We start from the raw sequence: 16333 nt of genomic DNA, 5'->3' as shown, positions 1-16333 counted from the left end.
CTCTATCTCCCGGGCTGGAGTGCAGTGGCCTGATCTCAGCTCACTGCAAGCTCCGCCTCCCGGGTTGAAGCCATTCTCCTGCCTCAGCCTCCCGAGTAGCTGGGACTACGGGCGCCCGCCACCTCGCCCGGCTGGTTTTTTGTATTTTTTTAGTAGATACGGGGTTTCACCGGGTTAGCCAGGATGGTCTCGATCTCCTGACTTCGTGATCCGCCCGTCTCGGCCTCCCAAAGTGCTGGGATTACAGGCTTGAGCCACCGCGCCCGGCCAGAAAATGCTATTTTTAACAAGATGGTGAGAGGAGTCCTTTGCAAGTTGGTGTCATTTCGGCAGAAATCTGAAGGAAGTGACTAAGTGATCAATACAAAGATCTAGGGGAAGAATATTCCAAGCAAATGAAAAGCGACTGTGAAGGTTTTAAGCTGGAATAGATTTGATCTGTTGGAAGAAGAGCAGGACGGCCGGTTGGCTTGAGTGGAATAAACCACTGCAAAATGGTAGGACAAGGTTATGGATCAGACACATTCTATTGTTCCACTGAATTGCAGTCAAGAGTACCTTTACATTCCATACTCAGAGTTCTTGAACCTGTCTACATGCATACAATGTAGCATCAGGTATTTGAAGCTGCAAATTATTTTTGCCACCTCCAACTGCACAATATCTGTTCCAATAAAACAATCTCTTTCCATTTGCCTTTCTTTCTGTCTCTACCAATATTCTTTCCTATTAAAATGTTCTTTCCTCCTTTTCTGTTATTCTCCTTTCAGTGGAGAGTATCAGACTACCTTTGTGTTTCTTCTTAATTGATAAAGATTTTTTATTTGTTTTTGTTTTGCTTAATGTTTCTTATTTTAGAAATTGGTACCACCGTGCACTTCAAGCAAAAAGGTATGGTTCTTATTTTTGGTTACCTTCCATATGTCAAAATTAAGGTTTCACAGCAATATATTGTTGTCTTATATACTTGAGTTTCAGTGGAATAATTTGTGATAACGATTTCCTTAACACAACTGGCATTATTTTTTCAAATTGTGAACTTTTTCATTTACAAATAGTTCCTGATCAAACCCATGACCCTTACATTGCTCTTGACAGTAATTTATTTTTAAATCCCTGAAACAGAGCAAGTTACGCTTTCCCCTACTCCCTGTTCCTACCTTCCCTTTCTTAAGTATTCATGGTTCATTCTGACAGAGCTGCAATTTTGGAAATGCTCATTGCCCAGTGACAGGGCTCTCAGAAGAGATGCAGAGCCTAATTTACATTCACTTGTTGACTTCATAAAACAGACCCTAAAATGCAAGTAGTTACTAATTCTGAGGTGCTGTCTTTACAAGTCCAATAAATCATAGTCCCTAACAGTGTCTATCTCCAGACCAGAGCCACAGAGGCACCTATGTGGCCAGACCCCACCCTCTTCACTTCCTGAAGGTCACCTACATGATTATAATTGTCTCATATGAAGGCATCTTCCTCTGTGAGTGTCAGAGGGGTGAGACAACCAAGATCACTCTCAATTGTGGAAACCTATTCTTGTGCAACTTATGTCCACCCGTGATCAAGAGCCACATAGATTATGGACACTTTGTTGCTTACTCCCAAGAAAGGGCCAGCACCGTGTTTATAGTCAGTGCTACAAGGTCCTCCCTGAAGGCAACAGGGAAGAGGCAGCCATGAATATATACTCGGAAACAGGATCATTTGAGGCCTTCAAGAAGGCATAAAATATTGTCCCTTTCAGCCCTTCTTTACTTCCCAATGCCACGATTACCAATTATGTTTTAATCTTAAGTGGCTAGTATTATATGTGATACATTATGGATTTGATATGTGGTTGAAGAAATAGGGCATAGCTTTTTTTTTTTTTAATTTCAAAGACAAGACAAACTGCCAGTGTCACCAGAAGTTCTACGTATTAGACTAAAATTTTAAAAAATTGTATGCCAAAATACTTGCTGCTGTGTTGATGAAAAAGATGTGATGATTCTGACTTTACTGTGAGAGTGTTACCAAAATCTCACTTTATAGAGAGTAGAGAAAATGCATAAAGAGCTAAAGAAAATGTAGGAAGAGCTCACATTGTATTGATTTTAAGCCCCATTACTCAAAGAAAACATCGACATAGTAGTTCCCCCTTATCCGCAGTGGATATGGCCTCAGGACCCCAGTGGATATCTGAAACTGCAGATAGTACAGAACCCTACCTATACACACTATGTGTTTTCATATACATATCTATGATGAAGTTTAATTTATAAATTAGGCCCAGTAAGGGATTAACTACAATAATAATAAAACAATTCTAACAATATACTGTAATAAAAGTTATGTGAACGTTATCTCTCTCTTTCTCTGTCTCTCTGAATATCTTATTATACTGTATGTACCTCAGGTAAGTGAAACGGCAGAAAACAAAGCCACCGTTAAGGGAGGACTACCGTATTTCCTCTCCTCTAATTTGCTGCAGTCTGAGCTTTAATCCTCATTCACCCAGAGGAAGCTGTACTGGCAGAAAATGGACAGTAGGTGGCACCAAAGTCAATTTTATCAGGCTTCCTTTTAAATATGTCTTCCCAGGATGCGAGCATGCCTTAGTCGGCTGCGCTAGATGTTACGGGAGGCAGATTCTTAGGAGACTTTGTAGATTCGTGTTCTCCTTTGTTAAACAAGTGTTTTACAAATTGTTTAGAATTTTGTTCTATTTTCAGTCACTCAATCAGCCCTTAATAATTCTGAGAGAATTCAAACTTTAACTCCTCTAGCTTTTTTTCCTCGTATGGCTGAACTACGAACTGGAATAAAATTATGATTTATCTATGATTTCTTAGTCGCTGAAAGGAATACCTAAGGATCACTGAGAGCATAATTAACAACCCCTTTGAATGAATTTAGCCCTAAATCCAAGAAATGGGCTCTCAGGAGGAGCAACAGAAAACTGTTGACCAGATTTGAATTACAAAGTGTCTCTAAGCATACGCTTTCTTAAATAGGTGTTGAAAAATCATCTGGTCCTTTCCTTGAGATTTTACTGAAAGACAAATCAATTGGCTCCAGATCCTGAATGAAATTTATAGTCTAGAGACTTGCCGAAAAATTCTCATATCCCTCAATTTCAGAATGTTTTATCAATCTTGCCCTTAATCACAAATTCCCTTTCATTGTTATGGGAAAGTGCAATCCAGCATTCACCTGGACACAGAATCTCACTTAATCCACCTTGGGGTTGAGAACCTTGACCTGGCATGTTGACTTACGATTTGCAGTCCTGCTGCAGCTGAATTTTGCTCCTTAGAGTCAACATTTAAAACCTTGACCCAATTCACAAATCAATGCCTTTGATTCAGGTTGGTATTTCATCTCTTTCTGTAATCCAAACTTCTGCATTTGGATTAGTAATTATGCAATTTACTAAATGTTTACCAGATACCACATATATTAGTGGGTGTGCACATATATAACACGCATATACAGTGTGGTTAGAGACTAAAATATGATTTTTGTCTGTTATATGAAAAACACGTCGCAAATTTTTGAATTGTGGTTCTATTTGCCCATCTATTCTTAAGGCTAATTTATGTTTGCAGACTCTTGCTTTCATTTTATCTGTCAGTATATGAAAGCACTTGCTGAGCTTGGCCATCTGGTGTGGGAAATAAGATTTATCATTTGCATTTCCACAAATAAGCAGAAATTTCATAACTCTGAAGTAAAACATAATTAATGATTTTGCTGATTATTCTTCCCTGAAATAGCCATTAACTGAAGTAGTCTCCTATGCAGTCACATATATCTATAATTGCATACACACTTGTGATGATTTCCCAACTACCACCCATTTACCCTTGTATTTTTAAGCCTATTTATTTACTCTCAAACCCAATTATGAAAGGAGTAAGTCATATAAGTAGACTGAATAGCTATATGAGAGCACTTAATAAATAATAATTGATAGAGATGAAGATATCTTTAACTGATCACAAAGTAAGTTTCAAATATACTTGTACATCACTTAATGACTGGGATACATTCTGAGAAATGCAGTATTATGTGAATTCATTCTTGTGAGCATCATAGAATATACTTACACAAACCTTGATGGTATAGCTTACTACACACCTAGTGTATATGCTATAGCCTACTCCCAGGCTAAAAACCTGTAAGCATGTTACTATACCGAATACTATGGGCAATGGTAAGTATTTGTGTATATAAACTTATCTAGACATAGCAAAGGTATAGTAAAAATGCAGTGCTATAACTTTATAGGACCACCTTTGTATACATGATTCATCTTTGACTGAAATATAATGTAGCACATGACTGTATATAATAATATTATAAAAGATAAAATTAAAGATTATTAACATAGTTATACTGGGATTCCCCATTATAACGTAGAATAGCATGTGAAAATAGCAGTTAATTCTGAATTATTTGTAAAAGATCAATAACATGTATGCATATCATGTGTATATATAAGTATATAACATATATACTTTGTATGTATGTGTATGTATACATGTATTATCAAGAATGTTATATGTGAATGTGTTTATCTTGGTTCATTTATTCTGTAATATATTTTTCAATAATGGAATTTTGGCTTTCTCGAATACTTACCACCATCAAATAAATGATAAGATTAGTCTTAACCTTGCCAAGATATCACTCAGCTCCAGGATGTCTACAAGATAATCTAGCCTGTCCTTGCACCAAAAATGAGATTAAGGCAATCAGCAGAATTGGACTCTTTCTGAAAACCTCTTGTTTTACACTATCTCTGGTGCAAGCACAAGTATTTTTTGCCTAACCCTCTATGGCTTTAATTTTTGTGTAGTTTTTCTCTGTTTTGAAAACCTCATCAATACACAAATACAACCAAACCTGCCAAGGAGCTCTTGCCATCTAGTGTACATAGAGAGACTAAAAGGTTAGGAAAGTAACATTCCTACCAGCCCAAAAGCCCTGGGGGAAGTTGCCACTAAGAAAGCTAGAAGGTCCCAAAAGTCCAAAAAGGGTGGGAGCAGGAGACATAGAAGTAGATTAGGAAAGGCCTTGAGCTGACTTAAGACACTTGAATTAAGCCCCGGTCAACAATTACTAATCGGGTGCTTTCATGCAAGATACAGCATCTCATTGAACTTAATTCCTCATGAAATAAATGCATGAACCTGAAGGTAGCTAAGGTGTCTTTTGTTAATATGATCCTATAACAATTCAGAAAATTAGATAATTAATTCATCGAATCTCTATTCTGTGTTTCCATAGATTTACACGTAATAAAGCTCATTTTATACTGTATGCTGATCAAAGCTTGTATATGTTCATATTTTTATATTAGGTGATGTTTTTAATATTCTCAAGAAGGTATTCCAGTCAAAACCCTCCTATCAAAAATCTTCTTTGCAACGATAATAGTTGTCTCCTTGTTTTTGTTTGTGCTGGCCATTTTAATCAAGCCCAAGTTTAATTTGCTGAATGTTGACCGAAGACTTACAGGTACCCCTTTACTGTGTAGTAGTGACAGGCAAAGACTCTGGAGCTAGATACCTGGGTAAAAACCCCAGTTCCTCTGCTTGCAAGTTGTGTAAACTTGTACAGTGGATCCAACCTCCCTGTGCCTCGATCATTTCACTGTAAAACAGGTTTCATCATAGTATCCACCTTATAGCATGGTTGTGTGCTTATATTTATAGGGCAGGTGTGACAAAATCGTGTTGTAAGTGCTGTATAAGTGTTTGTGGTTTTGTTTTTATTGTTGTTGTTACTTTTATTATTTACATAAAGCATAGATTAGGAGACCATGGAATTTGGCATTTTTCCCTGTTATCCTATCTCCGATTGGGTATGTTTGTAAACCAGTTTTGGAAAAATTCGCGTACCAGGGGATGCTTCCATCATACCTGCAAACCATCATAGTTTCACACACACACACACTCACTCACACATAATCCATCTGCATATGCACCCTCAAAATTTTAAAGTGACTGACAATTACAGTCACACAAGTTTCTCTTTTGAACATCATTGTTTAAGTATGTAGTCTTAAATCCAAAAGTCCCTGTAGTGAAAAATACTATTTTTTTTTTTTTGCTTTAATGGAGTATGAGCAGAACTATACAAAAGGAGAAAAGTGGAACAAGCAAAGCACAGATGATAAGCTTTTCTGCCAGACCACTGATTGCCTCCTCCCCAATCCTCTCTTTTATGAACACACAAGCCCCTTCTCCAGCTGCCTATCCATCCTATTTCCCCTCTCAGACCCACACCCACATCCCCCAAATTGTGTCCACATTGGGAAGACTAAGATGGCAGCAGGAAACATGGATTGCCATTCCAGGTTAATCTGGGTGAGTTCAAATCTCAGTTCTGCTCATGGTTGGGACTTGCCTCTCAACCTCTCTAGGTGTGTTTGTTTATTTTTGTTGTTGTTGTTATCGTCTTTGTTTTTGTTTTTGATTTTTAAAGTGACAAATGAAGAGTTTGGAGGAGTTGATCCTTTGCTGCCTCTTAAGATTTTAAGATGTATTGACTTATTTTATCCCTTGCTAAGGTACCATCTAGCCATAAGCATTACTTTAAAACAGTTCCCCTCCCCATTAGCAAATAAGTAATGGCTGCCTCTCCCCGGGGACAGAGGGAGTCATGGTTTGGTTCCATGCTTTATTGGTGGAGATGCTGTGATGAATTGGCCAGAAGACCCATGTCTGACTGCTGAAGGACCCTTACCAATGCTTAGAACCTTAGTGAGTGCTGGCACCAGAGGACTACTGAGGGCAGGGCCAACAGGAGGAGGCTGGGTGAACTGGAGCCTGCTGCACCATGAGACACATTAGTGATAGCCAGTTTAAGGACTTATCTGGCAAGAGCATTTTGTATTTAGAAATGTTTCAGCCAATGATGCCCCTTAGGATACTTGTAGCCTGAGGAGGAGAAGGATTTAGGAAGGTTTTGAGCCTTTCTTGGGCTGCACGTAAGTCAGTTACTTTGAGACGCTAGTACCCGGCTAGGTCTTACCTCTGATTCCGTCAGCAGTCAGCTATAACACAGAGTGGGCCCATGTAACTCATTCTCTTTCTCTCTCTCTCCTTTTTTGCTCTGCAGGACCTGGGTCGGTGAGAGGAATAAATGGATCCATCAGTCTGGCCGTACCACTGTGGCTGCTGGCAGCATCTCTGCTCTGCCTTCTCAGCAAATGTTAATAGAATAAAAATTTAAAAATAATTTAAAAAACACACAAAAATGCGTCACACAGAATACAGAGAGAGAGAGAGAGAGAGACAGAGAGAGAGAGAGAGATGGGGGGAGACCGTTTATTTCACAACTTTGTGTGTTTATACATGAAGGGGGAAATAAGAAAATGAAGAAGAAAATGCAACATTTAAAATAATTTTACAGTCCATCATTAAAAATGTATGTATCATTCAGGATGGAGAAGGTTCTACCAGGATATGTTTATATCTACTAAGCAAATGTATGCTGTGTAAGGACATCCAGATGCTGTAAAAATAAGAGAAGAACCAGATGGATATTAAGCCCCCAACACACACTTTATCCTTCCTTCCTTCATCTTTTTTCATCTGTGGGGAAAAAAATAAGGTCTTGCCTTTGGTGTTTATATTTCCATAACCTTTTAATTCTGTTTTTCATTTGAGCTGACTTGTAGCCACTTCAGACTATCAATGGAATCTTATGTTGAGCCTTTCTCTGGCTTTCCTTCCTCCACTATCTCTCCAACTTTAGAGATATCCCCTCTCCCTCCAGTGTGTTCTATCTCCCCCACACCCACCCTAGATACTCCCTTTTTACCCACCTTTCCTCCCTCACCTCTCCTCACCCCCACTCCCTCCCCGGAGCACTAGTCATGCCGCAAATGCTAGGAAGTGTCATTTTAATTTTCTCCACTGTGCGTGTGTGCTCAAGTCTTTCGCTCTCATGTGGGTGTACATGTGTGTGAGCGTGTGTGTGTGTCTCTCTCTAAAGCATGCCAAGGGAATGGTCCATGTGTACATAGACTCATTGTGCTGTAGATACTATCCTGCATTGTAATTGTGAGATGCGGCTGTAACAAGTTGCTGGGGGAGATGGCGGGGAAAGAGGCAAGGAGCAGGGTCCTCCTCTCATCCATGGCTGTCACATGGCATCAGTGTGTATTCAAACCAAGCTGTGCCCCTTCCAAGGGCAGGACCCCATATTCCTCCTAGTCCCATCATCAGAACCGAGTGGGGAGTCACTCAGAATATCACTGTAAATGAAAGTGCCTACTATCGATGGGGTAAGCAAACAATATAAGGAATTATGACATGGATGAGGTGCCCTAGGAGAGAAAATTTCAGATTTTACTCTTGTTTCATGAGTCTGAGGGATTCATATATTTCCTGGCTTTTAACAGGGTGGGCCCTGCTCTGCTGTGAAAATGAGCAGCATGTGTTGAGTAAATCCCCAGAAACAGGAAGGTCTCCAAGTGTCAACTCCCAGTGGAAGAATGATGAACCACTTGGAGATCCTAAGCAGCCCTGTTTTACCTCCTCCCTAATCTTCAAATAACATTTGTCCCATGAATTCCCCTGAGCAGAGATTGTTTCCTATTTCAGATAAAACACAGTGAAAGTGAGCAAGGCAGAAAAAGTCAACAGATGCCCAGGCTCCTACCGTATTCTGGAGATACTGTCAGAGCTCTAATACAGAGCATTGGCCATAATGAAAAGCAGTCCACTCCTTATGCTCCTCTGCAGATGTTTTTCCCAGTGTTCTAGGTTAACATTTTATTTGGTTGCCTGCATAATCCCTGTTCTGTTTCACTGATGGTGTTTGCAGCACCACTGTTCATGGTGGTCCACTGTTATCCTATGCCAGGGTGCTAAAAATTGCATGATATTCACCTTCCCTGATCTATTTAAATTTATATCTGTAAGAGTCATCTTGACATTAACACTGAAATGTGATCTAGGTCCTTAACCAAAATTGCTGGGCAACTTGTAATAAATTTAGACAGAAATTTTATGAGTACCACAAAGCTTGGTGTTACCACATCACCAGAAGGATTTCTTAGGAAATGTCTTGCAGAGAGAGCTGGCTCTCTGCATGTAGATATCTTTGTCAGAAAAGCAACCCTTGCTCTCACTTACACAATAGTAGGCATTGAAAGTGGTTCAGTTCATGAGAGGACAGAGGATTATTTTGAGATTATATTTGAATGTAATCTTGTAGAGCCAAATATGGTTTGTCGTTAAGTTGGAACCTTGTAAATAGCTGTTACATGATATAAAATGAGAAACTTTGTAACTGGAAAAGAAGGAAGGAAGGAAGGAAGGAAGGAAGGAAGGAAGGAAGGAAGGAAGGAAGGAAGGAAGGAAGGAAGGAAGGAAGGAAGGAAGGAAAGAAGGGAGGGAGGGAGGGAGGGAGGAAAAAGGAAGGAAGGAGGGAGAAAGATCTAAGTAGCATTGTTAATTTCTTCTAAGGGATTGTATTGTTTGTTTTAGAAGCTTATCACAGCCTTCTTTCATGATTTGGCAGTTTAGACTTGAAACAAGGAAAAATTCAGCTTGGGGATAGTTAAGAGTGTTTATAGCAGATTCTGACATAGAGGAGAAAACAAATTCTCAACCAAGAAGGTAGCTAGTAAAATACAGGGAAGGTGAGCCATATTCCTATGCAGCATCAATTTATTGACAATCAGGTATTTCTCTTAACAGTTTGGTCTTCTTAGTTCAAGAATAAAGGGTATCATCTTTAATAATAAGCATTCCCCATAAATTGAAGAGGCAGTCACACGCTTCAGTGTGTGGCTTTAGAAAAGTGCATGCTAATTTAAAGATATACAGGAAGAGAAAAGTAGAAGAGTTAAGTTGGATGTTGTTAGAAGTTGGATGTTAGTATTAGCTTCAGGAACAGATCCCCATGGCATGTCACAGGCCTTAATTATATACCTGGCTTGCTTATTGTCTCCACTTTATTGTGAGAACAAGGTCTTGGTTTCATGAGAGGAACTTCTCCATTGAAATAAATGTCTCTGCCATGTCAGCATCATTTGTTCCCTCGGTTTTAATATAATGAACCATATATTAAACATAACTAAACAAATATTTAAATGTGGTGTTTGCCTATATCTCTATCAGGATCTGGGAATTTTAAAAATTTGCTTCTGGCTCCTGTTTCAGAGAAAACATTGTCCCCAGAAATCTCATAGGATTGAAAGTGTTCCCTAAGCAATGTGAACAATGGAGGAAAATATAGTTTAGAGAAAGGTCAGGAAAAGGTAGGGCCAGAAGACTGACACCAAGAAATCACTGAGTCTCAACGTAAGACTTCTTGGAATTTAGTTAATCATATTGGAATTAATTCCTTCAAGAATCTTGTCCCTTGGTAATCAAAGCTTGAAACCCTGCACTGAAAAGCACCAACTGGTTGGAAATAATATACTGAGAGGAGTGAAATTCATCAATCTGAGTGGCTAATATATTTAATATCCTTTGTATACAAAGTAAAACTCCACCATTCGTAAAACAAAATCCTTAGACCCAACTTTCAGTTGACAAAAACAGAAATGACTTTGACCCAGGGCGCTTCCTGAAGAACGAGAACTATCCAGGGTTTTACAACAGCAGGATTGTAATCATGCTCTGTGCAATTGTTGAGCAAAGGTTTTGCCTTGTTGGATAAAAAGTCTTGCTTGTTTTGAGACATAAAATTCCCCTGTCTTAAAAGAACTAAGGCTTATAGAAAACCATATGTGTTTTCTGTCAGGAAAGACTGCCCCATTGACCTTTGCCTTCTCTTCCAAGTCAGACAGACTTCTCGCTTGCCATGGGCATTTTTTTACTACGTAGTCAGACTACTGGGACTATTCATAGAGACCTTGTAAAAGTACTCGTGATTTTCACGTTCTTGGAGGACCAAACAAAAATCTGTTTCTCCTTCAAAAATGGACTTACCTCCTTTGCACACAAAAGCTAAACTCCTCAGCATGAAATTATTTGAGTTATTACTTTACCAAGTTGTGAGCTTCTTGAATCCTCCAGAGTCACAGATTCCATCCCTGAGTTGGTTGTGGTTTCACTGTTTCTATTGGCTAGTCTCCCTGAATTTTTCATTTTGTTCTTTGCAGGGCTCGAATTATTTGTGGAAAACAATAATATATATGTGTGTGTATTTTTTTTTATCTTATCTTTATAGATGCTATATTTACAATAATGTGTGTATTATAAGACAAATTAAGAATAATGTTTTGAACTTAAAAGGAAGAAAAGTACTGAATTTGATTGTTTAGAAAAAAAAAATCTATGCTCATGTAGAAAGACATAGAACCCCACTTTTTCCATTTTGTAATTATTTGCCAAAAAGAAATTTGCTTATCAAACATGTATAACGGGATTAACCATGTCCTCATTTTTCTTTTCATCCTCATAAACTTTTAGCCTGCATTTAGTCTTGGTTACCAGTATCAATTTTTAAGAGAAATGAAAGTACAATGCTATATCTGACCTACAAAAACTATTAATATTTTGAAGACAAATGTGAAACATACCACAAAAATGGTGAGATAAGACCCTGAATTAAGAAACAAAAGTGCAGTTTAGGAAGCCTCCTCCCTTGCTTAAATGTTTAGAATATTTCTTCTCCAAAGACTGCATTTGCCTCAGTGATGTAAATTTTCCATCATGGTTGGCATAATATCTGTAAACATCTCACTAAATGCAAAATGGAGTTTACATTTATGTGCATACTAGCAGAAAAGAAGTAAACTATTCTCATTTGCATGTAGCTATGCTGTTCAAATGTCGCCAACCAAAATTTAGGAAAGAATTTGTTTTCACCCAGCAATGTACATCACTTTTCTCTTGGCAAGGAAGCTGGTGTTAACGTTGGGTTTAGGTTTAACATTTACACCAGCGAAAATGTTTATGAATATTATGGAAAACTTATTTTAAACCTTGATTTCTTTTCAGCACATTTACATACTGCGTGCTGATTAATAAATTAGGCACCAATCATGTGTAAATCAATGTAAATCACTAGTTTATGTACATAATATAAACTATGTAAACTTCATTTTTCATGCAGTGCCCAACTACTGCTAATCCTATGATTCTTAAGGAAAAAAAAAATCAAATAAAAATAAATAAAAACCGAAATGTTTCACAGTTCAGAATGGGAAGAATTATGACTAAAGCTCCAAATACGAGGTTGCCTTAGAAAAGGAAGCAGACCCACAGGAACAGTTGAAGGTTTATATCCTGCTCAAGTCACCTCTCTGGTCTTTCAGGATCTAAGTGGAGATTGTCCCAACTGTTGCTGTAGTTGTCTCACCCGACCCCAAAGCAAAGGAAATAAAGGGAAAAAGAGAGGGAAGGGTTTTAAGGGCTATGTGCCTGCTGTATCCACTCCCAGATATCTTCTTTTTAAATCCTTTCTCACCATCTAAGATGTCTTATTGAAATAGCTCCAAGGAAGTGACCTAAACCTTGATGAGCAAAATATTACTCAGTTTTTATTTTCCATTCAACAAAAGCAGTGAGACAGCTTGCCATCTGGATTCTAAGAAATTGTGCGATATAAAAAATGTGATATCCTCGAGAAATATCTTGCTGAGTCACCCTAGGAAATAACTACCTTTACTTTATCTGGTAGCCTAATGTTTCCACATATTTATCCTGAATATTGCAAATGAGGGACTGAATGATTTTTAATTGGGAGTTATCTCTCTCAGGCATGTTCTCTTGGAGTCTTTTTGAAGTGCCTGATGCGTGTAACAGGATGACATATATATCATTCCTACAATATGAACAACTGTTACATAAAAAATCATCAAGGAGATAATTTCAGGAAACAAGTGAACTTTCTGCAAAGACTTAGAAAAATTTTAGGTCAAATTAACTTCAGGCTTTAAATGCACTAATCTACCTAAGAGAAAGAAAAAAAAAAAAAAAAAAAAAACAGAGGAAGGAGTTTTAAGGGCTCATGTGTCTATTGTATCAACTCCCAAGTGTCTTCTTGGTCCTGCTTCCTCATCATCTAAGATAAATGACAACTTAAAGGGGGGTAGAAGGTGTATTGAATTGGGAGTCAGGAGAATTGGGTTCGAACCCCAAGTTCGGCCACAAATAAAGCTGTGAGACATTGGCAAGTCATTTAACCTTCCTGAGTCTTGGTTTTCTCATCCTGAAAGTGAGGGATTTGGTTGACCTCTCTAAAATCTCTTTCAACTCTAACCTTTATTCTGAATAAGAATTTAATATTCACTTAGTGCTGTGCCCAGCACTGTTTGTAAACAGCAGCTGTTTGTTATCTCTCGTTTGGTCTCTGTATTCTCATCACTTCTCAGAACTATCATTCTACTGTCTTCATTTCTAAACCCAAAACTGCTAGAATACAGGGACTCTGGACTGGGTCTGTAAATTTCTTCTGATCAAAACTTCATAGCAGTATAGAGAAGGGACACATTCAAATTACACTAAGGACACTGACATAGCTGGGGTTGTTTCCTTGTTTATAATATTGTAAAACCTAAATGTGGACCTATATTCTAATAATCTTTCATAGGAAGGAAAATAGCCAGACTGGGTATTATGCATGTAGCAAATGAGGACGTTGTGCATAAGAAAGGAAACATTAGTTTTCTCTCATCCTGGGCCAAGTACCTCATTACAGTAAATGTGTGTCCTTGGAAACTCTTTGCTTGTGCTGATGGCGGTAAGCATGTGGTCCCAGGCAGGTTCAAAGGCTGATCTGTGAGAAATGGGCAAGACAATACATTTTGTTTTGGAAGGAATTTCTCATGGGATAAGTTTCCCAAAGCTTGAATTATAGGCTATGAAATAAAGCAAATAGATGGAGAGAAAACAAGTACTGTTTTCAAAAAGTACAAGTCAGTTCTATTTAAAGAAGACAAGCTGAAAATAAAACAAAAATAAACACAATTTAGGAGGTTACAGAGTTGAAGACAGTATGAATTGTTGTGAAGGCCAAAACCAAATGTGAAAGTTAGGTTCTCTGAGAAGAGGGTAAGCAGAAAGGATGATTTCTCAAGCAATTAATAAGGAATGATTTTCTTGTGCCATGTTCTGGATGCATTTGAGCACAGATCCTCTTGTCCCAAGCTGTCCTAGAGGCTCAGGTTAGCATCTATCCAAAGTTGTCCTTTGATTTTATTGTCTGAAAGAACAGAAGGCATTGGAGTTTCCAGGCACTAAAGACTAGGGTTCGTTCATCACTTCCCAGCATCACATCACTTTGTGTAGGTAAGGATATATGACGTGCTTACAGTACTTATGAAGCTCTCTCTAAGTGGGAGAATGACCTGTCCATGGGAAAACTCCCTGTTTTCATGGTCATTTCAGAAGTACCTCTTTTTGGGCAGTGCTCCTGGATCTACTTCTACAGCCACATTCTTCTCTGCACAAGCCCTCCCTATGTAAAGCCAGGCACAGTACAAATATGCTTCCTGCAAGTGAAGAAAACCCATGGAAGTCCTAGCTTCATGGCACGCTGCAGCAATCCCAAGCTACCAGGAGCCTCTTTTGAACCCACTTCCCTAGGTATTTGCTCTTCACCAGAGAATGGAAATTGTTCATCCTGGTGAACTGTGGCCAAGTTCTGCTCCCTAAGTATTTACTTGGAGTGGGGAGGTCAAAGGGAAGAAATTCAGGGGGAGAGAAGCAAAGGAGAACACTTCCAACTCCCTCCCCCATCTCCCAACGCTCCCCACCTTCCTTATCACTGCTCTCCTGAAGGGTGTATAAATCCTGCTCTTGGTTAGAATTCTCCTTATTAACAGTGTTATATACATATAAATATATATATAAATATATTCCTTTTTTCAGCCCTGTAGACATGAACTGATCTTCCCTTGAAGATCAGAACAAACACATGGCCATTTTTTCTTTGGGTTTTTTTCTTATTCAAGGATTTTCATTTTTGTTTATTGGGTGGATTTTTTTCCCTGGGTACTAGCTCTGTGAAGGAAATAAAAAGCGCAGTGTGTGTGTTTAAAAAAAAAAAAAAATTAAAATTAAAAAATGCTTTTTTTCTTTTCTTTTTAAATGTATTTAAATTCTGTTTCTCTCTTCTGTTACTTTACACGTATGAATGCTCTGCTCTTCTGTGATCTTAAAACAAAATGAAATAAACGTGAAAAGGAGATGTGTCTTCATTGACCTGAGTCAGTGATCATGTGGTTGACTGCACTATTTCTTGGAGGTTTTCATGAATAAAATAGAAAATGAAGCCTATGATAATGAGTATCATGTAAGGGAAGGGCAGAAAAAATACTGAAAAATCACTTGAAGGTGTTCTAACAATGAGTCTTCTGTCACAGAAACGAATGTGGGATTTACAAGAATTTTCTTCACCTAAGCAAAGAGGTTCTGTGAACGTGTTTCCCCCCCCCACTTAAGGGACCAAAAGAAATAAGTATAAATTACCACTGAAATGCTATAAATAAAGTATTAAGACACTTACGTTTGTTAGACTTGACTGCGACCTTGGGTTATGATACCAAAAACGTTAGAAAATATGCTGTTTCTTTAAAGTCTCCATAGTAGTGGTTATTTTTAAGGGTTAGTTTTAATGAGATGCTACCTATAGCAGTAGAAGGAACTAAGGTACCTTCTACAGCCACCTATTATTTCTACTTACCAAAATGCAGGTTGTTTTCTTTACTGCTGAGAGCTATTATCTTCACAAAATGTTTCCTGAATCTCTATAGAATCCCTATTGCATTACACAGGACACACACACAAAAAAATGAGAAATAAGCAATCTATCATCCAAAGAGGTGAGGTTGGCTAATCATACATCAGAAGTCACTGGGAGCATCTGAAGTTCTACTCTTAGGAGTCAAAGTGGATTTGAAACACCTCTATGAGAATTAATCCCAAGTTGGGGTGGCTGGGGGATAGAATGGAAGAATGAGCACTCATGATGGGTTTCAATAATGGGAAAAGGATCTCAAACAGAAACAAAATTCCTAGACCCCTCTGGCCAAAAGAAAGAGATGAAGGGCCCAATCTCTCCACATTTTGAATTTTATTAAAGAAAAAACAAAAACAAAAAAACAAAAAACTCTAAAAATGTTCTTCTGCAATGAGTTTTTCAAACTCAAAGACACAGCCTCACTTCAAAGACTATTGTCACTTCAAACCTCAACTGCAAGGTTGGGGTTCTTAAACCACTCTCATTTCTATCATTTCAAATCCAGGGTTCTTACTACCCTTTAAATTCAATAATTTGCTAGAATGACTCACAGAACTAAGGGAATTATACTTAGGATTTCAATCTTACTATAGCAAAGAATACAAATCAGAACCGGTCAAAGGGAGAGGCATATAGG

General features: G+C 38.2%; 1 protein-coding gene across 2 annotated transcripts in view; it reads left to right on the top strand.

Moving 5' to 3' along the window:
- The window catches only part of LSAMP (limbic system associated membrane protein), a 653298-nt gene extending 638136 nt beyond the window's left edge, over positions 1–15162 (top strand). Inside the window, exons 8-9 of one of the 2 annotated variants that reach the window (XM_025377085.1) lie at positions 859–891; positions 7108–15162. In XM_025377085.1, the coding sequence (XP_025232870.1) occupies positions 859–891; positions 7108–7205 (131 nt within the window). In that variant the 3' untranslated portion in view covers positions 7206–15162. The remainder of the gene's footprint in view (positions 1–858; positions 892–7107) is intronic. The other variant, XM_025377086.1, reaches the window with a different exon arrangement.
- The last annotated feature ends 1171 nt before the right edge of the window (positions 15163–16333 follow it).

This window comes from Theropithecus gelada, chromosome 2, assembly GCF_003255815.1.
Source record: "Theropithecus gelada isolate Dixy chromosome 2, Tgel_1.0, whole genome shotgun sequence".
In the NCBI taxonomy this organism is placed as follows: Eukaryota; Metazoa; Chordata; class Mammalia; order Primates; family Cercopithecidae; genus Theropithecus; species Theropithecus gelada.
The sequence above is the reverse complement of the archived record's forward strand: the minus strand, read 5'-3'. Positions and strand labels throughout refer to the sequence as shown.